At 44.5% G+C, this 24,567-nt stretch overlaps 1 protein-coding gene across 8 annotated transcripts in view; it reads left to right on the top strand.

The window, feature by feature from the left end:
* SNX29 (sorting nexin 29) overlaps positions 1-24,567 on the top strand; it is a 213,430-nt gene that overhangs the window by 130,091 nt on the left and 58,772 nt on the right. For all 8 annotated transcript variants that reach the window (XM_083585054.1, XM_083585060.1, XM_083585057.1 and 5 more), the window contains one exon: positions 6,095-6,235. In XM_083585054.1, the coding sequence (XP_083441180.1) occupies positions 6,095-6,235 (141 nt within the window). The remainder of the gene's footprint in view (positions 1-6,094; positions 6,236-24,567) is intronic.

The following is a 24,567-nucleotide window of genomic DNA, read 5'->3' as shown; positions in this document are numbered from 1 at the left end:
TTTGGTGGGACACATTCAAGGAGTCTAAGACTATCAGTTGGAATTAGCCATGATGACTATATGCCTCTTGAGTAGCAGTTGGTGGAGAACAACTGTCTTGTTAACTCCTGGATAATTCCACAGTCTTTGTTGTTGTTGTTTAGTCGTGTCCAGCTCTTTGTGACCCCAGGCACTCCTGTCTTCCACTGCCTTCCGCAGTTTGGTGCAATTCATGTTTTAGCTTCGAGAACACTGTCCAACCATCTCGTCCTCTGTCGTCCCCTTCTCCTGGTGCCCTCAATCTTTCCCAACATCAGGGTCTTTTCCAGGGAGTCTTCTCTGCTCATTAGGTGGCCCAAAGTATTGGAGCCTCAGCTTCAGGATCTGTCCTTCCAGTGAGCACTCAGGGCTGATTTCCCCTGCTTATTATGAATGCATTTTGTTTGCCTTGCCACTGACATCTTTCCAGTTGGGGGTCCTCCTCTTGGTTTGCTTCCAGTTTTAAGGACTTGCAATCCTGCCAGTGCTTCCCAAGTGCTTCCCAAGGGCATTATTACAGCATGTGACTGCTAATTGGGGAAAGGAGGCCATACAAATTAGTGGCTTAGTTAGAGTTCAAGAGCTTTCAAAACTGTGGTGTGGCAGGGTTCAGTATTATCATATGTTCTAGATGTTACCCACTCACCCACATGCACTGTAACTCTCCAGTGGTATGACTTTACTCTTCCATTGTCTTCCAAGACAGATGGATGCTGGTGACAGCACAACACCCACACGCACCAGGAAGTTTATAATCTTCCAGTTAAACTGCATAACCTGCAATAATACACAACACAGCACCCCACCACCAACCTTTAATTTCAAAGGAGAAAAGGAATTTTGATGTGAAGAAGAGACTCAGCCTTATATTTTGCTACAAAATAAATGGCACAGAATTTATAGTCACAGCTGCATTTCAGCAATTGGAAATTTAAGCTGTCAGAGCTAGAAGTTTGGGTGTGTTTGTAATATCTTGAAATGATCATTTGCAGAACAACTGCATTCCCTCTGGAAAAACAAATCACTAGCAATTTGAAGCAAATTAAAATATTTCTTACTTGATCGACCCTGTCTCTAATTTTTGTGCCTCTTGCTTGGAATCCAGAACTTTCCCATCAATATATAGCTCAGTTCCAATTGTGCCAAACTGTAGATAAGGAAGCTTAACCATAGTTTGGTTCAACGGATGATTTCTCCTAATTTAATTTTCTTAAAACTAGATTGTGAGTCATGTTGCCGAATCTCATTTTTTAGAATAGGAATGCTCTCCCTTTATGAACCACCCTGGACCTTGTGGTCTTCATCAGACGCCTTTCTCTGTGTCCCCACCTGTGGGGGGTATGGAGGGTAGCCACTTGAGAACAGGCCTTTTCAAGTGGAATGTTCTTCTCAGGGAGATGTGCATGGCGCCACCTCTGTCAGTTTTTAGGTGCCAGACTAAAACCTTTACGTTTCTCCAGACCTTGCATTAATTATCATTGCCTCCTATGGTGGTGCTCATCTTTGGAAGGTCAAAGTGTGGTTTAGGTTCTGAACTACAGTTGGTGCAAACCATGGTTTAGCATGTTATGTGATTTGACTGCGACATGGTTACTCAGAAATAAATCCCACTGCATTCATTGGGGCTTATTTCCTAGTAGGAGGGTTTAGGATTGCAGGCTAATCTATCAGCAAAACCTGGAATGCTTTAATAAATACGCAGCTTGATTAACTGAAGGGTTAAGCTTTTATTCAAAGGGGTGGGAGGGAACATGACATGAAATACTATATTATTCTCCAGGCCCTTTCATATGCTTCTTCAGCACCACATAGAAAGAAAGCAGTGTGTGCCCTTGGAGCTCTTCCTGCACTGACAGAGCATTTGTTTATCAAAGAACACAGAGGTTACTAACCTTTTTGTGCCTGTGGGGACATTTGCAAACTGGAGCAACTGTCGTGGATAGCACATATACAAACACCCCAATCCAGCACCTGTCGCCACCTGTTTTGTTACTACAAAATACTTCTTTCAAACCTAATTTCAGTGGTGGGAGAGGATCCTGTGGGCACCAGGGAAAGTCTCCTGGGGCATGTGTGTGCCCATGGGCACCATGCTGGCAATTCCTGAAATAGTGTAAGGACATGTTTCAGTCTCATAAAAACTTTTCATACTGTAACTTTGGGTGCCATCATCTGAAGAAGCCTTTCTCTGGCTTGCACTGGTTTGGCTCAGAAGTTAGCCCTAAGGAAAGAGCAGGGAGAGAAAAGGGTCTGAAGGAGCCAGAAGTCCAGTGACAGGAGCTGGAGTCCAGCATAGGTCAGCAATAAAAAACACAGTGTCTGTGAAGTTAACTCTTTATTTAAAGAAACCAAGTCAACACAGGCTTAGTGATCCCAGCAACTCTTCCTGGTAGGTCTTCCCCCAATGAAGCCAATGCAAGGACTGAATGTCCCTGCTTTCCCACTGCTCTCTAAGGCCTCCTCCTCTCCAGGTCTTTCCCCAGCAGTCACAAGCTGCATCTGCACACAACCAAACTGTCCTCTCTTCATTTCTCTGCATTTTCTAGGAGACTGGGGGTAGGGGAGCTGGTGGCAGCATGAGGGAGAGACTCCCTGGATTCTTCGACAGCCTGTCTCAACTGGGCCTCCTGAGTCCTCTCCAGCCTCTGCTTCAGCCTGGAGTCTGAACTGCTCTCTGCCACAGCCTCTTCCTGCTCACTAAACCCTGTTACCTCTTCTGCTTCTGACACCTCCCCCCCCCGTCTGCTCCTTCCTCTTCCTCTGACCTCTCATCTTCATCCCACCACCAATCCCCTGACTCGGAGCCTTCTTCCCCTGGGGATTTCCCCAGCTGGTGCCTCCCAGCACTCCTCTGCCTCCAGCCAGTCCATGACATCTAGCAAAATTAAAGGACTTGCTGAAGTTATCAGCTGAAAAGAGGACAATGAAGAAGGGGGAAAGAATTGAACTTGAGCTTGAGCAGCTAACAGGTTATAGTATCCATGCAACCAGCCTCAAATAGGAGTCACGTATTTATTATTTAGCACACCGAAGTACAGTGGAACTTTGGTTCGTGAACACTTTGGTACTTGAACAATTCGAACGCCGAAAACCCGGAAGTAAGTGTTCCAGTTTTTGAATGTTTTTCGGAAGCCGAATGTCCAATGTGGCTGTCGGCTATTGTTTCCGAGGCGCCTGCGCCAATCAGAAGCCGTGCCTTGGTTTTTGAATGTTTCAGAACCAAGGTACCACTATAGATTTCAGAAGCGTGCGGACGCGGGGGAAGGTTCTTTCGTTTTCTCTCCTTCGTCTCTGATTCCTCCCTCCTCCCACTCTAAACATCCCCTACATAGCTCCCCCCCCCCCGGTTGGCCCAAACAGGAGCAGTGCTGGAACTGTGCTGCAACATTTTCTTACAGGTTCCCACCTGTAAACCTTCTCTCCTGCTGATGTACTCGAGTCCCATCAACTACTAGCTGCAGTTGATTGATTGCTTCCTGCGGTTGAGAAGCACTTGACCCAATACATTGAATTACCTTCAGAATATCAGGGATTTGTTCCCCGGAGCTTCCTTGTATCCTGTGCTTTGTCACCTTTTCATCGCCAGAGAAGCCTCCATGGCTGCTCACATTTAAAGTAGGAACGATTTAGCTGGAAGGGAAGGCAGAACCCTCCTGAGAGACAATTTGAAAATAATGCTTTAATGGATCAGTAGTAAACTAGGCCGTGCTAAGATGTTTCATTCTGCTGTTTCTCGTAGGGTATTTAGGGGAAAAAAGTAATAAATTCTGAAATCACAACAAGGATCCTTAAATAAATATCTTACTGGAGGGTTTGTTTTGTTTTTCGTTACCAGTGGCCAAACAGCAAGGTATACAAGGCGTTTGCACGGCTTCCGGGGAGTTAATGAAGCTGAATCAAAGTTATTAAGGAAGCTCGTAAGAGGCTGTAGCCTGAGCAGCAAGAGCCTGTATTCATAAATGAGCACCTGCCAAATGGCTATGTGGATTCGCCATCTGTATACGTGTAGGAAGCTGCCTTCAGAAGCACAAAATAATAAACCAAAGAAGGAAATCCCATAGTAAGTTCTGCATAGGAAGCTGACTTCTACTGGGTGCCAAAGTGGTGTTGCTGGACTACAACTCCCATCATGCCTGGCCATTGGCCATACTACCTGGGACTGATGGGGGTTGGAGTCCAACAGCGTAGAGAGGGCACCGAAGCCCATCCCTTCTGAGTCCCAATTGTGTCTTCTATGAAAGCTCTTCAAGCTTTCAAGGAGGAATTGTTCCCATCATTTTGTACCTGATTCTTCTAACTAAAGATGACAAGGTTTGAACCTTAGACTTTCTGCATCCAAAGCCAGCACCCTAGCATTGAGTGATGGTCCCACTGTTGGAATGGGACTGAGATGGAAGTAGACTGGTACAGGGAGGATTATAAGTTTTTTATGATTATGTATTTTCTGTTGTTGTTTTATTGTGATTTTATGTTGTGAACCACCCTGAGTTCTACAGGTATAGGGCAGTATACAAATTTAATAAATAATAACAATAAAAAAATATGACTCATTGCTCTTTGCTCTGTGACAACTCCCCCTCCTCTCCTACGTTGTGTGCAAAGTTGCTTCTCTAGTCCATTTGAGAGGTCTGTTGAGGAATCCTATGATGATTATGTCATTGGTATATATGGTGCTTTGCAGAGTACAAGAGGAAGGTTTATGCCCCAAGGAGCATACAGTCTTAAATATGACACGTGGGAAGTGACAGGGGGGAAGGAAGGGAACTGGAGGCATGGGTAAAGGGGGAAAGAATCAGTCATGAGTTACAAATTCAGAAGGCACATTTGCACATTGTGCTCAGTTCCTGCTTTCAAGCTCCGCAGAGGCAAGGACAGAGGAAGGGGGGTGCAGTGGGGTGCCCCGGGTGTCACCTCTGAGGGGGGTGACAAAATGCCCGGTGGCACCGCGGGGCCTGCAGCGCAGTTGAGCCACGCATCTCTCCTGGGAGAGACGTGGTGAATTGGGTGCACGCAGGCTCCACGCTGCCCAAATGGTCCACCTGCTGCCTCCCCCCGCCCCCCAGCTGTAGGGTGGCTGAGTGGAAGGAGGCAGGCAGACTCCGGAGGCCCCGTGGTACACCCGTCCCTATGGGTGACTCTCCCCACCCCTGGGTGCCCCGCCCCAGGTGCCCGAGCGGCTTCCTCCGCTGCTGCCCAGAGGCATCGGTTAGCCACTGGAAGAACAGGATGCTGGACTAGATGGACCTTTAGCCTGACGCAGCAGGCTCGCCTTCTAACAGTAATATACTCAAGTATCCTGCTGGGATAGCTCAGCTGGTAGAGCACAAGACACTTAATCTCAGGATTGTGGGTTCAGGCCCCACATCTGTGCATTGCAGGGGGGTGGAGTGGATGACTCTGGTGGTCCCTTCCAACTCTACAGTTATACGATTCTAAGTGCATCTTAGGATAATGTGTTGTTGCTAGAAGTGCTGTACTTGCTTTCATTGTTGGCAGTATCTTATGTTCAGGTTTGGAGGCAGAGTGTCTCATGAGGGACAGCTGATGGGGAGCAAAGGTAAAGGTAAAGGGGCCCCTGACTGTTAGGTCCAGTCGCAGACGACTCTGGGGTTGCGGCGCTCATCTCGCTTTATTGGCCGAGGGAGCCGGTGTACAGCTTCCGGGTCATGTGGCCAGCATGACTAAGCCGCTTCTGGTGAACCGGAGCAGCGCACGGAAACGCCGTTTACCTTCCCGCTGGAGCAATTTATCTACTTGCACTGAGTGCTTTCGAACTGCTAGGTGGGCAAGAGCAGGGACCGAGCAACGGGAGCTCACCCTGTTGGGGGATTTGAACCACCGGCCTTCTGATCGGCAAGCCCTAGGCTCTGTGGTTTAACACACAGCGCCACCCACGTCCCTTTGAGCAAATGTAGGAAGAGGACTTTTGCTCTTGCCTCTTCCCAAAAGCCACTGTGGGAAAACAGGGTCCTGGGCCCATTGGACTTCTAGTCTGACCCAGCAAGGCTCTTCTGACATTCTGCATGGCTATACCATCGATTTAAAATGGATTTATTTCACAATCTACTTCTGACAGGTATATATAAGGATAAAAGACGATGAGTGGAATGTCTATCGAAGATACACGGAGTTCAGAGTCCTTCATCACAAGTTGCAGGCAAAATACCACCAAGTGAGAAGTTTTAACTTTCCACCGAAAAAGGCCATTGGGAACAAGGTAAGTGCGAATGAAAATGATGTGGATGCCTTGAGATGCAAAATACATTTGCAAAGCAGGGCATTTATTTATTATTTACTATTAATCGTAGCGTTAGGAAATGCACAAATGCCTTTATGTCCAACAAAGCTTTGAGACAACGAGCAAAGGAAAGCATGCTTGCCCAAATGGGTCAAGGAATTATCCGAGTTTAAAAAAAAAAAAGTTTTGCAAGATAAGAATTGGAACCATATCACATGGTCACACTGCATGTGAGTTTGGGGGGAGGTTAGGGAGGAGGAGGAATGAAGGAGGAAATGAAGCACTTAATATATATTCAGCACTATAACCAACTTTGGTAAATTAGAGGACATTAAGCTCCAGGAGAGGCTGGCTGGATTCTGCCCCAAGAAGGAAGCAGCTGTGAGACTGGGGGGAAGTAGAGGCAAGGTAACTGTGTATCAAAGGTTCATATGTGTGGATGGGCGCTCACTCATAGGTCGGTATTGAGTACAGTCATACCTTGGGTTGCAAATGCTGTGGGTTGCACATTTTCGGGTTACGCACCGCACCAAACCTGGAAGTACCGGAACGGGTTACTTCTGAGTTTCGGCGCATGTGCAGAAGTGCTAAATTGCACTTGCGCAGAAGACCAAATCACTTCACGCGCGTGCACAAATGCAGCGCTGCAGGTTGTGAACGTGCCTCCCGCACGGATCACGTTCGCAACCCGAGGTTCCACTGTATAGGGTTTCTCTGGTTGAGTTCTTCAACCTTGGGTCCCCAGTCGGTTTTGGACCACAACTCCCATCAACCCTGACCATTGGCTAGGCTGGCTGGGGGTGCTGGGAGTTGTGGTCCAACCACTGCTGGGAGCTCGAAGTTGAAGAATGCTGGTCTAGCCTCTAGAGGACTTGTGGATGCTACTTAACTGGGTTTCCTCACTGAACAATTTTTATCACCTCACCCCAGCATTTCCAAATCATTGGATGGTGGCCTGGAATGGGTTTGCAAATACCAGTGATGGATTGTCTGAAGCATGTCCTTGCCCTGCACCCCTAAATGACTCATAAATTTTGTCTTCTGTCTGAAGTGGAGGGGCAAGGGTTCTTGACTGGGCAACAAGATAGCGAAGGTGCTCCAATGCAACTGTGCAGAAGGAAGGACTCCTCCCTATTGTGCTAAGCCTTAGAGAGGCTGGAAAAACAGCATTTCAGATCTTTCCGGTTTCTAAGAGATTCCCGTCTCTTCTCCAAGCTCAGGAGAAGGACAGGGTTTATTCCACATTAGTAGAACACTGGTTCTTGTCCTTTAAAAAATGTGACTTAAAAAATGGAACTTTCTTAATTTAAGTGGTGTGTGAGTATGATCATGGGTTGATAGTAAACCAAGTTTTACTCAGAGTAGACCTGTTAAAATTAACAGAACAGTAATCTTTTCCAAGACTAGTTTTGCCCAAGAAATAAGAAATGTAGTCATAAAATCCTAGTTTGTCTACATCTAATGGTAGCCCCCCCAAAAAAAGTAATTTAAAGATTTTGTTCTGTGTTATAAGGTGGTCCTTCATTGTCTCCTTAAAAGTTCTGATGCTGTTCACTACTTTCCATTCAGATTTATTCCTTGCATATGTATTGCATCTTTTCACAAGTCTTTAGTAGACTTTTACCAGCACTTCTCTGAAGATCGTTTGTATAATTTTTCTTTGCCATTGAAGGACGTGTACTTTTTGCTTTTGAGTGTCTGGTTGAAAAAGTCAAAATTCACACTCATAATCCAGTGCAAAATAAGATGTTAAAAATCCACACCATAAAAAAAGCTGACAGTTACCTCAGAGGCAGAATCACCCTTGTCGACATCCTTGTCTCTCCTTTTTCGCACACTAGCAGTGATGCTGTTTCGTTTGGGCTGAATAAGAGAACACCACTTTCCTTAGCTGAACCTTGGCTACTGTCATGATCGCAGCTAGAGTAATCTGAACATTTATATTATCCAGAAGAGTTTGCAAGGTGTTCTAGAAGACATCTTCTTGAAATTAATTGAGTAGTCTGGCACGATGCCGGGTACAATCCATCTCCATCCCTTGAAGGCGATGGCAAAATGCCCAGGAAGTAGTTCACCGTCCTGTCCTTCTGTGAAATAAAGTGTATTCAGAGCGATGCTGGGAATTTACAAGAATTGCCAATGTGTCTTCTGTTTTTACCTAGAGCTGTGGTGAACTTTTCTTGGAATGCAGTTTTCTGAGTGGATCTGAGAGAGTTCTGTTTCTTGTCCTTCTTGGGATTTTCTCCGAATAGTCTCTACCATTTGGGGAGACAACTGGCACACATACGCAGCCGATTTACACTGGGAGGGAGGGCATTACAAAATGGCGGCCAGGTTGCCAATGCAGTGGACACTGTCACTGGTTGTGGCAACCAAGGCAACCTTGGAGGGTGGGGAAAAGGGAAGCTGTGGCACTGCCCATGGTGGGCCCCATCCCCCCAAAAATGTGGGATATCTTATTCTCTTGTTGGATATATTTGGTGAAATTATCCTCCCAGTTTCTCTGCTTGCGGAAGGTTTTGATCGGTCATGGATGATATGGCTGTCAGTGACTCTCAACTCTGAATATTATGTTCTCGCTCCACTGTCAGAGGCAGTATGCACCTGAATTACAAGTGGGTAGACTATTCAGGTCTTGCAGATTCCCATAGGAATCCTGTTGCCCAGCATGAGAAAAGGATGTTGTACTAGATGTGGTCCATTTAACTGTGGTTAGACTGTTTTTTTGAGCCTGCAGTATGTTTCGTTTTATAGTACAAGTTTCGTCTTATCATTGATACTGCTGATATTTTACTGTTGTGTTCTGTGGTTTGTAATGACACAATTTGTCTCTTTTTATGTAAACCGCTCCGAAGCCACTTGTGACAAAAAGTGGTATATAAGAACTAGCAATTCTTGTTGTTGTTATTGTTATTATTCTCGTATTTATGTGAATCTAATGCACCATCAAAACTAATGTGCACCTCAATTTTCAAAACCTTGAAACAAAAAAAGTATTTGCTGGCAAATGTAAATGTGCCATCAATAATAATGCGCACCCTAATTTTTGTGACGTAATTTGGCCAAAAAAGAGAGGCAGCAATGCTTCTGAGTATCAGTTGCTGGAAACCACAGGAGCAGAGTTCGAATCCTGCTTGCTGGTTTCCCACAAGCATTGGGTCGGTGAGTGTGAGGACAGGATGCTGGACTAGATGGGCCTTGGCCTCATCCAGCAGGCTCTTTTTGCATTCCTATGGGGGGAAATAGGAATGTGCCTATATACTGCAAGCGTGTGAAGAGTACAGCAGTACCATATCTCCTCCTGAATAACCTCTTCAGGGATGCCTCATGCATTTTGCTTTGGATTCTGTCAGCGTGGCCTCTGATTCGATTCTTGCTCTTTCATCCATAACTGAGGGGGCGTAGAAGTTAGTAAAGATTGAACATTGGGTCTTTTCATCTTGGAGATTAGGATGCACTTGCCATTTCTGCTGTGAGTCCTACTACTCTGAAGTCCTGCATTGGGGAGATAATCCAAAATAATATCTTGTATATATATTTACACGTATCTGTTGTTCCATCTGACTGTCTCTTAGGACAGAAAAGCAGTATTATTTCGCCCTGCGCATTTCTGTATGTTTCTCCACAATGGAGAAGAGGGAAGAAAACAAATGCCTGTAACTTTTGTCTTATTAACGTTTTATTTAATATGAGAAACTAGTGCTGTAGTGGAGACGAAATGAAGAGGAGTGCAGCTCCAATATGTTTTTATGGCAAGAGCGGTGGCATCATTTGCCAGAGCTTTGGTAACTAACGAATTCTTCTTGAGGCCTTCTATGAGGCGATAAGGAAGCTTTCAAGTTTGTTTGTAACAAATTAGCATAGGAGAAAGGGGGGAAATAATCAAGCAGAGCCTAGATGCATATTTTCTTTTCTTTGATGGGGTTTCCTGTTCCCCACCCCTAGCAAATTAAACAATAACACTTCTTTGTAAGACTATTTACACTTCCAATTAAAAGTCAAAGGTTGCACTTCAGGTGCCTGGATATCTTTTGTTTAAAGCTTGGTGTGTTTTACAAGTTACTCCAAGGAAGCTATGTATAGGATTGCAGTTACCCTGATCCTAATAAATGGGGCATTGTGCTATGTACTCCCAATCCTTAAGGTGTGGGTTGTGTGTGTGTAGACAGAGAAGAGAATGAGATAGGTGTGTATGTGTGTTTGGGTGTGTTTGTGTGTGTGTGACAGATTAGCATGGAAGAAATCACAAAATCAGGAAAATAGTCATATATAGTCAGCACAGCAGCCTGCATTAAAATAATAATAATTCCTTGGTCAAAGGAGTGGCTTGGGAACTGTCATGATGAGTTCCTGCACTTCAAAATGACGATGCAGCATGTAATATGAACAGAAATATAAACATTAAACAAAATGAAATAATGCATCCCTAAATTTATTTCATTTTGTTTAATGTTTATATTTCTGTTCATATCACATGCTGCGTCGTAAGCAGCCCTGTGCTCTCAAGGAAAGGATGGGATATAAAATAATAATAATAATAAATAATAATCCTCAGTATTCTTTTAAATGTTGAGAAATGCGGTGGGTATCAGCAAGCAGAGCCAATGACCATGGATGATGGGAGTTAACAGTTCAGCAACATTGGAGGGGGGCAAAGGTACCCCACACCTGGCATATAGGAACTTAGGAAGCTGCCTTATATACCAGGTCAGGCTATTGATGCCCCTAAGGCCTGGGGGCTGGATCCGGCTCAATCGCCTTCTAAATCTTCTAAATCTGGTCCAGAATCAGTGTGTTTTTACATGAGTGGAATGTGTGCTTTTATTTAAAATGCACCTCTGGGTTATTTGTGGAGCCTGCCTGGTGTTTTTACATGAGTAGAATGTGTGCTTTTATTTAAAATGCATCTCTGGTTTATTTATGGGGCATAGGAATTCGTTCATTCCCCCCCCCCCATTATAGTCCGGCCCCCCACAAGGTCTGAGGGACAGTGGACCGGCCCCCTGCTGAAAAATTTTGCTGACCCCTGCTCTAGCCCAATACCATCTTGTAGTGTGTCTGGCAGCTGCTCTCCAGGGCCTAAAGCAGAGCCTCTTTCTCATTACCAGCTTGCTACCTCCTGATCCTTTTAACTGCAGATGCCAGGGATTTCTCGGAGGAAGTGTGGCTTGCAAAGCAAGGCCCATTCCACTGAGCTCTAGTCCTTCCCCATTTAATTAGATGGCACCTTTTCGCTCTCGTAACAGCAGATTTTAAATCCCCGTCAGACTCTGCTCCAGAGCTGGGGTGAATTATACAGGTAGCTGTGGCACAGACTGTTCCAGTTAAATTAAGCTGGCTTGGAAACTAGGCACACTGCGCTTTTAGAATCCATGAGGTAAACATGGATGAATATACTTTTGTTTCTGATATTGCCGGTTCTCTTCTCTCCCGTCATTTCTTCCAGGAATGCTAGTAGAGTTTTAAATCCCAGAGCACGCAACCTGAGCGTTTGTGTGTGGGAGAGATATGAAATCCTGTATTTGGCTAAGAAAGCTAAGAAAGAGTGTCGATAGTTGCTGCCGTCATATTATCTGAATTACAAGTGAGTGGCTTCTTCTTTAGTAGCTGCTGATAGAAACTATCTAGACAGCACAAGCAGAGTTGAGAGATGTGTCGCTCTGCTTTAAGGATGTGTCAAAACAGAAGCAGATCTTCATCTTTTAATGATGGTGTGTATTCGATTCTGTAGAAAGAGAATAAAATCAGAGTTAGACCAAATGTTGGCCTACATGCAGGACATCTGTTTTCTCTCTAGTCCGACTTTCAGGATTTCAGGTAGACACGGTTTTCAAGCGAAAAAAGAAAGCGACTTCTCTTTGGCTCAGAGCTTCCAAGTGAGAGAATCGCAGAGAACTAAGGTTATTCCCCTATCTAGAAAACATTTCCTTGGCAGAGTAGACCATGTCTCTCATTTTTGCTCCATAATCCAGCTGTCTGGCTTGAAGTCAGTCTCAATGAAGTGTGTGTAATAGGTTCTGACCATCTAGCCTCAACAAGTACTTGGGTGGCTTCATTCTGTGCTAACTGAAATTTTGGGATTCTGTTTATTTTTATTTATTTGTTAATCTCGTATGTGTGTGCATAATTTTTTCGGTTTGTAGAAGGGAAAGCTTTCAAGAACTAAAGGTTCTTTATTATCTATCCATATATCTATATCTATCATCTATCATCTATCTATCTATCATTATCTATCTATCATCTATCTATCATCTATCTATCTATCTATCTATCTATCATCTATCTCATCTATCTATCTAATTACTATTCGTTAAATTTGTAGACCACCTTTCATCACATGGCAGTTCACAACATAAAATAAATAAATATGGAGATCTGGGAAAGGCATTGCTGCTGTTTTAGCAGAGGCATTCTGAATTGATTCGAAAAACAGAGATGTAACTTGAAGGACAGCCAAGCAAGATGCACAACTTCAGTTGGCCCTCGGAGTGCATCTATGTAACTGTTTTTCATGCGGGCAAAATAGTCTTTATTATTGCATCCCTCTAAAATTCATGCCTCATCTAAATCTCGTTAACATATTTTCAAATTAATGCATATGATCATTTGCCAAATGTCTGCCATTTGTAGAGAATGGTATCAAAATTTATGTGGCCAGTTCTGCCACATAACTGCGCAAATAGCCCCATTCACATTTCCGCAGGTGTCATGTCTGGCCCATCAGCGCCGAAGACGTGAATCGATTAGTTGCGGACTCTTTAAGAAAGACATAAAATAGCCATTATGTTTCATGTCCTATCAAGTCACAGTTAACGAGTATTAATGGAAGCAATTTAGGCTTAAGAATGATCTGATATTTTAAGGAGGCAATTCTACATCGGAGAGGACATTTTCACTTATTGAGTGTGCGCCTATTTATTTATTTGTATTTAAAAGTAAGAGAAAAGGATATGGGCACCAGAAGGAGGTTATTTTTATAGGAGCTGCCTATGAAGTCAGATATTAAAGGCCCAGCTCATAATACAGTGGACCTTCGGGCTACGTTACCTTCGGGTAAAGTAACTTTTGGGTTGCGAACGTGGCGCGCATGTGCAGAAGCGCTCTATCACGCCATGCACGTGTGCAGAAGCGGCGCCTCGTGTTGCAGACTTTTTGGGGTACGTACAGGCCCCTGGAATGAATTAAGTTCGTATCCAGAGGATCCACTGTAGTAACCAAAGGTATTAAATGCAACTGGGGCAAACTGTTTTTGCAGAATTTATATTCCATGCCATGGACTAGCTGGATGCAAAGGTAGTGGTGGGGAGGCACCAGCTGGGGAACCCCGAAGGGGACCCCCAGAGGAAGAAAGCTCAGAGCCAGGGGACTGGTGGGGGGACGACGATGAGTGGTCAGGGGAAGAAGAGAGAGCAGACTGGGAGGAGGAGGTGTCGGAAGCTGAAGAGGCAACAGGGTTTAGTGAGCAGGAAGGGGCCGGGGCAGAGAGCAGTACAGATTCAGAGGCTGGAGGGGAGTGGGGCCAAGAGACAGAGATGAGTCTTGCCCTCCTAGAACACACAAAGAAGTGAAGACGGCAGAGCAATGAGAGGCAAGCCGAAGGAGCCTTAGGTTGCTGGGGAAGGAACTGTGGGAGGAGCCTTAGAGAAGGCTGGGAGCTTCAGACTCACTGGGGCAAGCCCTACGGAGAAGTGTTGTTGGGATCACTAGGCCTGTGCTGTTTTGGTTTCTCAGAATAAAGAGTTCACTCCACTGACACTGGTTTTTTACTTTATTGCTGACCTACTCCTGACTCTGTCTCCTGCCACCCACCCACCCTTCAATGTTGGCTTAGAGTGTGTCTGACCATTGGTCCACCCAACCTAGTATTGTTGCTACAGGGAAAAGCAGTAGCTCTGTGGCAGAGCATCTGCTTTGGATGAAGGACATCCCAGGTTCAGTCCCCAACGTTTCTATCTGAAACCCCCGAGAGAGTCTCTGCCAGTCACTATAAATACTGAGCAAGATAGACCCGTGGATTGACACAGCATAAGGTAGCTTCTTGTGTTCCTATGCCATCTCTGACTGGCAGCACCTTCTCATATTCATCTATCCGGAGATGCTGGCAATCAAACGTGGGACCTTCTGCGTATAAAGCAGGCAGAGGCAAACTTGGTCCTCCAGATGTTTGGGGACCACAACTCCCATCATCCCTAGCTAACAGGACCAGTGGTCAGGGATGATGGGAATTGTAGTCCCAAAACATCTGGAGGGCAAAGTTTGCCTATGCCTGATATAAAGCATGTGCTCTAACACTGTTTTGATCCTCCACGTAGTTCTCATCACTTCAATTATTGCCTTTAATAAATAAACAAAGGGGGGGGGAGGCTTGCAGTGGTGTATTGAAAAATCACCAGACTTCATGTGCTGCAGGGTCACTTCCCTAGGTAGCATTTGAAACAGTCTCCTGCCATTGGCATGTGTGAATCAGGCCTGAGAGATGCAACTTGCAAGGCAGGAATGGAAGGAGACTTCTGGGCAAGCAGTCCATGAAGAGGACCTTGACATGGTTGAGGAGGAGTGAAGCAGCTCAGTGAGTACATTGAAAAAGGAGCAGGTAATCGGATCATTGTGTACAGAAGAGAGAGCATGGACGGAGGTGTAATGGAAGATGGAAGGGAGGGTGTAGTCAAAGGTGACTCCAAGGTTGTGAGGAGAAATAACAGCAGCATTTCCCCCCAGCAATGGATAGTTTCGGAAGTGAGAGCGAATTTGCTGGCAAGATTAACGGCTCCGTCTAGCATATCTCAGTGGAGACAGACATCTTGTCAGCAAGACAAGACTTCTGGAATTGGATTGAAAGAACAGCAGGCTTGGGTGTCATCAACTGCAGAAACTGTGAATGTGATAATCTTCCTTGACTCTTATTAAGATTGGGTTGTTAGATACCCCTTCTTGGGGGGGGGGATAGACTAAGGGTAGATGATATATTTCTTGGATGATTCTGTTCCATTTTAGGCCCCATCTGCACTATATGTTTAAAGCAGTATCATAGCACTTTAAATATTCATGGTTGCCCCCAAAGAATTCTGGGGACTGCAATAGCCAAGAGTTGTTAGGAGACCCCTATTCTCACAGAGCTACACTTCAGAGTTTCAGGGCTACAATTCAGAGACAGGGTGGTATAGTGCTTAGTGTCGGACTAGAACCTGGCAGACCAGGGTTCGAATCCCCACTCAGCCAAGAAACTTGCTGGGTTAACGTATCTGCCTTTCAGCCTAACCAACCTCACAGCATTGTTGTGGGGATTAAATGAAGAGGGGGAGAACCATGTATATCGCCTCGGTTGGAGTGTGTGGGGGGGAGAGATGGGATATAAATGCAATAAATAAAATTTTACAAATTGAAGAAATTCCCAGCGGGGCTTAATAATAAACCCATCTTTTGAAGAAACTCTGGGATTTGTAGCTCTGTGAGAGGAATAGGGGTCTCTTAACAACTCTCAACACCCTTAACAAACTATAGACCCCAGGATTCTTTGGGCAAAGCAAGTGACCATTTTAAGTGGTAATAAAGTGCTTTAAATGCAGATTGGGCCTCATTCTTAGCGCAGTGACACACACAAGAACTCCAACCCCCCACTTCTGTCTAGATAGGGTTAATATGATTATGATACACTGATTTGAGTTGTTATGTGATGCATGTTTTTGTAGATTACATAGCAATTTGCAAACTCAAAAAACAAATTGACTCCAGTTACACAGTGCTGGTTATCTCTCAGCCTTAATGCTTAAGCCTTCTTTTGTTAGGAAAATGCATCAGTGACTTAAATCTCTGAAACTAATGGGAGCAAAATGATTCTAATAAATTTTTAAATATATAGCTTGGAGACGATTTCCCAAAAGTGCATTCCAAATAACGTGCAGTGATATTTTTTAAACATGTCATTCTGAATGCAATTTAGCTTTGGCTTGCATACCTGTTTAAATAAGAGCAGCGAAGTACTTGAAAATCTTGTCACATTTATTGACTTAGTTACTTTCTCCTAGAATCTTCTTGTGCTCATAAGGCAAGAAGAATAAAATAAATAAATGTTAAGCCTGCTTTGAGACAATTCATAGCTCTTTCAAGTGAAGTTTGTTGCTGATGTGGTTGTCTGAATATTCTGTTTGGAAGTAAAATGTTTGCTAAAATACACAAGTTTGTGAAGGGCTACAAGATTGTCTTGTCACTACAGGGCATTGTGGGAAATAAAAATGGCGGCTCCACCATACCCAGCCAGGGCAGGTGTCAGTGGTGGAGAGGTTTTCCAGGTCAGGAGCATCCCAGACCCTTGAGATTTCAGGACCGAAACCTGAGACCTAGAAATGGCTCCCAGTGGTGCATACCCTCCAACATTTCTCCGATGAAAATAGGGACGTTCCATTCCATTATGATAATTTTACTATTTATACCCCACACATCTTTCTGGGTTGTCCCAGCTACTCTGGGCAGCTTCCAACATATATAGAAACATAATAGAACATTTAAAAAACCTTCCCTATACAGGATTGCCTTCAGACGGCTCAGATAACTCCATACCCTCCAACATTTCTCCAATGAAAATAGAGACAGTCTAAGGAAAAGGGGGACATTCCACGATCAAATTAGAAACCGGGACAGCTTCTCTAAATAAGGGACATCCCTGGAAAATAGGGACACTTGGAGGGTCTGGTGGTGTAATTAAGCAGGACGCACTAAGCATTAACTACAGTCACTGAGAGCATATCAGTCAAATAAAAAACAGTCTAACGACTGAGTACATATGTCACTGGTTGGACATTAAGATAGAAAGCTAAATGGAGTGTTCATTCCTTCTCACCTGCTTAGGGAGCCTGTGCTGGGAAGACACTCCTTCCGAAGGGAAGGGTTTCTGCATTAGACACTGGCATGTCATAATCCAGTGGCCTTCATGTAGTTCATAGCTCTGTTAGCTTGTGAAAAATAACTTCTGTAATTGTCAGAGGTCAAATGAAACACAAGTTGTGAAAGGATTTTAAGAATATTTTTTGGTCTGTCCTAAAATCATAGTTGGAAGATTTTAAGCTGCGCAGATAAACCACTAAGGATGATATTAAATTTTTAGTCAGAGTAAACCCACTGAATAATAATAACAGCAATGACAGCAATGACAGCAGCAGCAGCAGCAACAACAACAACATATTTATTTATACCTTGCCTTTTTCCCTCACAAGAAAATGAACAAGACTAAGTTAAGTCCATTAATTTCTCCACTTAACTGTTCTTAATTTTTAAAATGGTTGTAACCTGTCCAGGGACCTGCTGGTGAAAGGTAATACATTTAACAATAATGATAATTTTTCAGGCAGACAAAATCTGGAACCTCTGTTTTTGTGCCCACCTTCCAGTTGTTTATTTGAACATGATACCGGGTAAAATAGCTTTAGCCGAAAGCAAACTTTGGGCTTACTTTGAAACACACACTTCGAGCTTTATGTCAGCTTGGATGCCTTTAAAAGAGGATTAAACAAATTCATGGAGGATACGGCTATCAGTGGTTACCAGCCACAATGACTATGCTTTCCCCCCATAGTCAGAGTCAGCAATGCTTCTGAATACCAGTTGCTAGAAACCATAGGAGGAGAGAGTGTTGTTAGGTTTGAGTTCTGCTTGCAGATTTTCTACAGGCATCTGGTTGGCCACTGTGAGAACAGGACGCTGGACTAGATGAGACACTGGCCTGATCCAACAGGCTCTTCTTGTGTCAGAGGGGCATGCAGGCTTCAAGCTGGTGTGTGTGTGTGTTTATTTATTGACCTCAAACTACTGGGCAGTAGCACCCCACTAGGCTGGTGCAAAAGTGTAATACAGTGGTACCTTGGGTTACAGACGCTTCAGGTTACAGACGCTTCAGGTTACAGACTCCGTTAATCCAGAAATAGTACCTCGGGTTAAGAACTTTGCTTCAGGATGAGAACAGAAATTGTGCAGTGGCAGCAGGAGGCCCCATTAACTAAAGTGGTGCTTCAGGTTAAGAACAGTTTCAAGTTAAGAACTGACCTCCATAACGAATTAAGTTCTTAACCCGAGGTACCACTGTACTATGGTTAACAGTGCTTCCCTCTCTGCCTTTGCTGTGTCAGACCACAACTTGGGTTAGCGGGATTTGGGATTGCCATGGGTACTTTTAAGGACATGTGAAATCATTCGGGCACGGGGCCTGGAGAGAGGAAGGTTATGATTTCAGGTCAAAGCTTAAGCGAGGAAGGCAAGTTGAAGTACATTGTGTGAAGTATTTATAGCGTTGATAAAAAGAAATTCGAGGTGGGATAGTATGCTCTCTGTTGCTGTTGTAGCAGTCACTTGAGAACAAGAAAATGAGTGAGATGTTTTCAAAGGGCAGCTGAAATCACCTTGAGCTTTTGAAGCACGGAGGGGGCGGGGAATTTCTGTATGTTTCTGCAATTTTCTGAAAATTACAAATTAAGATTTTATATGCTGACTTTCTGCAAAGTCACTTAAGGTACTCTTCACTTTAAAAGGACACACACACGCACCGTAATTAAGCTTCTGTCTGCCTGAGCGTATGGGTCTACTTAGCTCAGTGTTAGTTCGTCCATCTTGGATGCTGGATGTCCCAGGTTCCTAGCATTTCCAGGGACGGCTGGGAAAATCCTGTACAGTATCTGAAAACCTGAAGAGGCACTACCAGTCAGTGTACTGAGCTAGATGGACCAAAGTTTTGATGTGGTATAAGGCATTTTCATAGGTTCCTATATCCCTAGTTCCTAGGAAGGGGCAGAAAGAGCTGCTCCTGTAGGATTCCCATTCATCAGTGACCCCCAGAGGCTTCCCCATTCCTGCCTTATTTGCTTGCCCTCTTCTTCTGGGTCCAGTCTACGCAGCCACCCAAAGGGAGAGTGGAAGGTAAGCAAATGGTGACGCTCCCATCTCCCAACTCTTGTCATTGTTCACTTGCTTGGATAGGAAATAACAGCAAATAGCTGTCCAGTTGTGGCAGGTACCGTAAGTAAAGTTGTTGGCATGCATATGTCTCGAGAAACAATGGAGTGTGTCTCAAGGGGGTGAAGGCAAACCATGACATTGGTACTGACCTTTAAAGCCCTAAACGCCCTCAGTCCTCTATACCTGAAGGAGTGTCTCCACCCCCATCGTTCAGCCCGGACACTGAGATCCAGCACTGAGGGCCTTCTGGCGGTTCCCTCATTACGAGAAGTGAGGTTACAGGGAACCAGGCAGAGGGCCTTCTCGGTAGTGGCGCCCGCCCTGTGGAACGCCCTCCCATCAGATGTGAAGGAAATAAGCAGCTATCTTATCTTTAAAAGACATCTGAAGGCAGCCCTGTTTAGGGAAGTTTTTAATATTTAATGCTGTGTTGTTTTTAACACTCGATTGGGAGCCGCCCAGAGTGGCTGGGGAAACTCAGCCAGATGGGCGGGGTATAAATAGTAAATTATTATTATTATTATTATTATTATTATTATTATTATTATTATTATTAGCACCAAAGTGACCGCCCCAAGGCGCAAGTCTGGGCAGTGTGTATGGTAGTCCTGGGCTGCCCAGATGAAAAGTCCCCCTCTTGACTTCACTGATGTGTGTCATGGGCCAGGAATCAGCTTCACCTGCTGAACAGCAGCCTGAAGGGGGAGAAGGCTGAAGCCAGGTGGTTCTCATCAGTGCCTCCTCCTCTGTGTCCTTGAAGGCTGATCAGCTGCAGGTGGAGTCACTCTGCCTTCTCCCCCTTCAGGCTGCTGTTGAGCAGGCGAAGCTGACACCTGGCCCACGGCACACCGATTCAAAGGAAAAGCAGAGCAATACATTTGGCACCTGCTTGGTTTCAGGAGCTGCTGGAAGGAGATGGCATACATAGCACCGTCCAACCGTCTTAGGGACTCAACTCCAGATTTGTGTAGAGTTTGCTCCTGAGCTTTCCAAACTTTTCATGTTGGTGACAACACTTTTTAGTCATGCATCATTTCAAAAAAAACAGTGTTTTCCTTTTCCTTGATGGGCCACCTTCCCAGGTTGACGAGCCCCACCTGCCTCTCACTTCCCTCTACAGCAGGCATAGGCAAACTCAGCCCTCCAGATGTTTTGGGACTACAACTCCCATCATCCCTGACCACTGGTCCTGTTAGCTAGGGATGATGGGAGTTGTAGTCCCAAAAACATCTGGAGGGCCAAGTTTGCCTATGCCTGCTCTACAGCATGTGCAGAAACTGCTTTCTTGACCGCTGAACCCACTATTGGTCTTGTCTGCTCAATCCATCGGAGCCTGTCTTCACATGCATGGTCCCTAACACATGAGTGTCCCTAACTCACTGGTAGTTTGAGACCCATTGGCTGCCCTCACCTGGTTTAGCTGGTCAGTGGAAGCCATTCCAGGGTGTGGCTGCTGTCACATTCTGACAGCTTCTAGGAGCCACTGTTGAGAGCTGAATGCAAGGTGGAGGTGTGTTAAATTATGCTCATAGCGTTAACTTGATAAATTTAAAGCCAGGGCAGCCCTCTTCAGTTGTATTTTTTTTTTTAAAAAAAAGAATGGACTAGACATGTTTCCACAGTATGCTCTGACTTCACTGAGTTTGAGACCTGATCCATCTACTGGTATACAAAAATGAAAATGCTCCCTTAGCTCTTGTTCCCTGCCCTCCTTAGCAGCTTGTTTTGCTAGGCTGAACAGCAAATGATTGCATTAGAGCAGAGTGTAGTTTTTGGTCCTCAGCGGAATGCAGTAATCGGGGTGTCCATGTTGCAAAATAAAATAAAAAATGTCTTTTTAATGATCTATTTAGCTGGCTGGATAACACAGAGAATCATGCTGCTTATGGTATCCTGTGGAAGGGACAGTATTAGGAACGTCTTCGATGAAACACCTCATCCCATGTTAACCATCTGTTAGGCAATAATGTTGGTTTAAGACCAGCTGTGATTTGTAAAACCTCGAATTCCTGGTGGAACTTTGCTCTCCTATTTTAGTTTTGAGTTTATCAATCAGAATTTTCTACTGGGCTTCGTTTCCCGCAACTTGCAAAAAAAGAAAAATGTGCCACAAAGAAAATATCTGTATCCACAGATAAAGGTTTAGTGTGCTCTTGTAGCTGAATGATGTTGTAGTGTTCAGAAGTGGCAAACTAAGGCCTGGGGGCTGGATCCGGCCAATCGCCTTCTCAATCCAGCCCGTGGATGGTCCGGGAATCAGTGTGTTTTTACATGAGTAGAATGTGCCCTTTTATTAAAATGCATCTCTGGGTTATTTGTAGGGCATAGGAATTCAGTCATATTTTTTTCCAAAATGTAGTCCAGCCCCCCACAAGGTCTGAGGGACAGTGGACTAGCCCCCTGCTGAAAAGGTTTGCTGATCCCTGCTATAGATGGAGTAGTCTCCTTGGATGGAGCTGCAGCTTTCCACCCTGGACTCTAAAAAGAGAGGCTGCAGATGGAAGTGTCTTCATGATGGTGCCTTTCTGCCTGTGGAGCACAGTCCCCAAGGACCTTTGCCCATTTGCCATCAATACAAGTTTAGAAACTGTAGCTAAACAAAGGTGTTTCAGATAATTTGTTCTCGCATTACGGTGCAAATAATGAATTTTAAAAATAATTTCCCAGGTGGAGATCTTTTCAGTCATGGTTCCTGTTAACTTTCTGATGAATTTGCATAAGAATCCCCAAATAGCGATTTTTGCAAGATCATTAAGTAGGTCCATAAAGGTTTCCTCTTCATTGAGCATCCATATCTCCTATGAGAGTTTTTAAGCTGACAAAAACAAGAGTGTGTAATGTATTTTACCAATTAGTCAGTACTTATTGGTCTCTTTAGAACAATTACCAGTTTGATTCTTCAAATCTGAGACATGGATGTTTTTTCCAAAATACAGTCATAGGTGCAAACCTACTTGGCTATACAGTATTTTCTGACTTGCCTATTTTTATTTTTTGCACTCTTAAGTGTTGCAATGAAAGAAGAGATCAGTTAAGCAGCTCTAAGCTCCAGAGATTTGTGTCATGAACCAATGTCTGACTGAGTTACTTTGGATTAAATGGAACTTTCTTTGGGCCAATTTCTGCTCTGAGCTCTTGCACTAATAAAGAAATGCATAGTGTTGTGTGTTGTTGTTGTTTAGTCGTTTAGTCGTGTCCGACTCTTCGTGACCCCATGGACCAGAGCACGTCAGGCACTTCTGTCTTCCACTGCCTCCCACAGTTTGGTCAAACTCATGCTGGTAGCTTCGAGAACACTGTCCAACCATCTCGTCCTCTGTCGCCCCCTTCTCCTTGTGCCCTCCATCTTTCCCAACATCAGGGTCTTTTCCAGGGAGTCTTCTCTTCTCATGGGGTGGCCAAAGTATTGGAGTCTCAGCTTCAGAATCTGTCCTTCCAGTGAGCACTCAGGGCGGATTTCCTTAAGAATGGATAGATTTGATCTTCTTGCAGTCCATGGGACTCTCAAGAGTCTCCTCCAGCACCATAATTCAAAAGCATCAATTCTTCAGTGATCAGCCTTCTTTATGGTCCAGCTCTCACTTCCATACATCACTACTGGGAAAAGCAAAGCTTTTACTATACGGACCTTTGTTGGCAAGGTGATGTCTCTGCTTTTTAAGATGCTGTTGTGTGTTAGGGTTACATTATTAAAAACCCTGACCTCATCAGCAAACACAAGCAAAGAGAGTTGGATACCTGGGTGAAAAAGGGAATGTGATGGTTCAGGATTAAGAACATAAAAGGAGTCCTGATGGATCAGGCCAGTGGCCCATCTGGTCCAGCATTCTGTTCTCAGAGTGGCCAACCAGATATCTCTGGGAAACAAGCAAGCAGTCTTTGGGGAGCAAATTCCATAGTTCAGTTATGCCCTGCATGAATAAGTAATTTCTTGTATCTGTCCTGAATTTTCCATCATTCCCCTTTCACTGAACGTCCATGAGTTCTAGTGTTCTGAGATGAGGGAGAAATATTTGCTTCTATCCTCTTTCTCCACACCAGGATGTCTTGCACACAGTCCTAATGACTTTCTGGCATTGTCTGTGTTCAGACAATCAAATTTTGCTTCAAAAGGGCAGCCATAAAAAATATCCATAGTGTAAATATTTGGGTAGCACTACGGGTGGCGCTGTGGGTTAAACCACAGAGCCTAGGACTTGCCGACCAGAAGGTCAGCAGTTCGAATCCCCGCGACGGGGTGAGATCCTGTCGCTCGGTCCCTGCTCCTGCCAACCTAGCAGTTCGAAAGCGTGTCAAAGTGCAAGTAGATAAATAGGTACCGATCTGGCGGGAAGGTAAATGGTGTTTCCGTGCGCTGCTCTGGTTTGCCAGAAGCGGCTTAGTCATGCTGGCCACATGACCCGGAAGTTGTACGCCGGATCCCTCGGCCAGTAAAGCGAGAGGAGCACCGCAACCCCAGAGTCTGCCATGACTGGACCTAACGGTCAGGGGTCCCTTTACCTTTACCATTATCTGTATTTCTGCTACCCAAATTACAAGACTGCTTGAATTAACCAGGTCTGAATTTACCTGTGATGGCTGAGTGAAGAGCACGGGATGGGATGTTGAGCCATTTTCTAGAACCTCGCCTATTTCACGTGGATACTGCAAATTCTGCTTTGTCTCCAGTCATGAGATGCCGATTTTCTTGTTTGTTCAGAGACGTGGTGGCAAAGAAGTCTCTGGTTCAAATATTGGTTCTGCTATGAACCAAAAAATAAAAATAAACACTGACTAATAAAAATACCTAAATAATAAGCAGTCAGGACTCTTAATGGCTATTGCTGGGGGAAGAACAGTTGGAGCAGTGGTGGATCCTGGGCTCAGCCTGACAAGGTTGCTGTAAGGATTTCTGAGAGCACACATAGACTTCTCTTTAGTGGGATAAATATGTAGTCTTGTGAGATTTAAACTCTTGTAAGGACTCTGTGGGTCTAATGCAAATGCACAGCCTTCGTTGAAGTACCATATTTTGGATGAGGCAGTGAGTCTACTTGAATGTAATGTAGTTCTAAGGAAGGGAGTAGCAATCTCTGCTGTCCAAAATGAGTTGCCCATTCTCACGCTTGGACATCCCAATAGTACTTCCGTGGAACTGAATAGGCTGTGGAAAAAAGCAGAGTGCTAGGTTGAAATGAGCATTTAATGTTTTAATTCTTTCATTTCATTTCTACTGGCGGGGAGTGCTGGTCAATGCCCATTGAATGTTTCCTGTCCACCCACCTTCCTCTGGAGCAGGTGACTATATAATTGGCAAGTCTCTCATTCATATATATATATATATATATATATATATGCAGTAGCAGGTGGAGAGTCAGATTATGAACTGC

This window comes from Podarcis filfolensis (assembly GCF_964270895.1).
Source record: "Podarcis filfolensis genome assembly, chromosome: 14".
Lineage (NCBI taxonomy): Eukaryota > Metazoa > Chordata > Lepidosauria > Squamata > Lacertidae > Podarcis > Podarcis filfolensis.
Note: the sequence above shows the minus strand (reverse complement) of the source record. Positions and strands in the feature narration are given on the sequence as shown.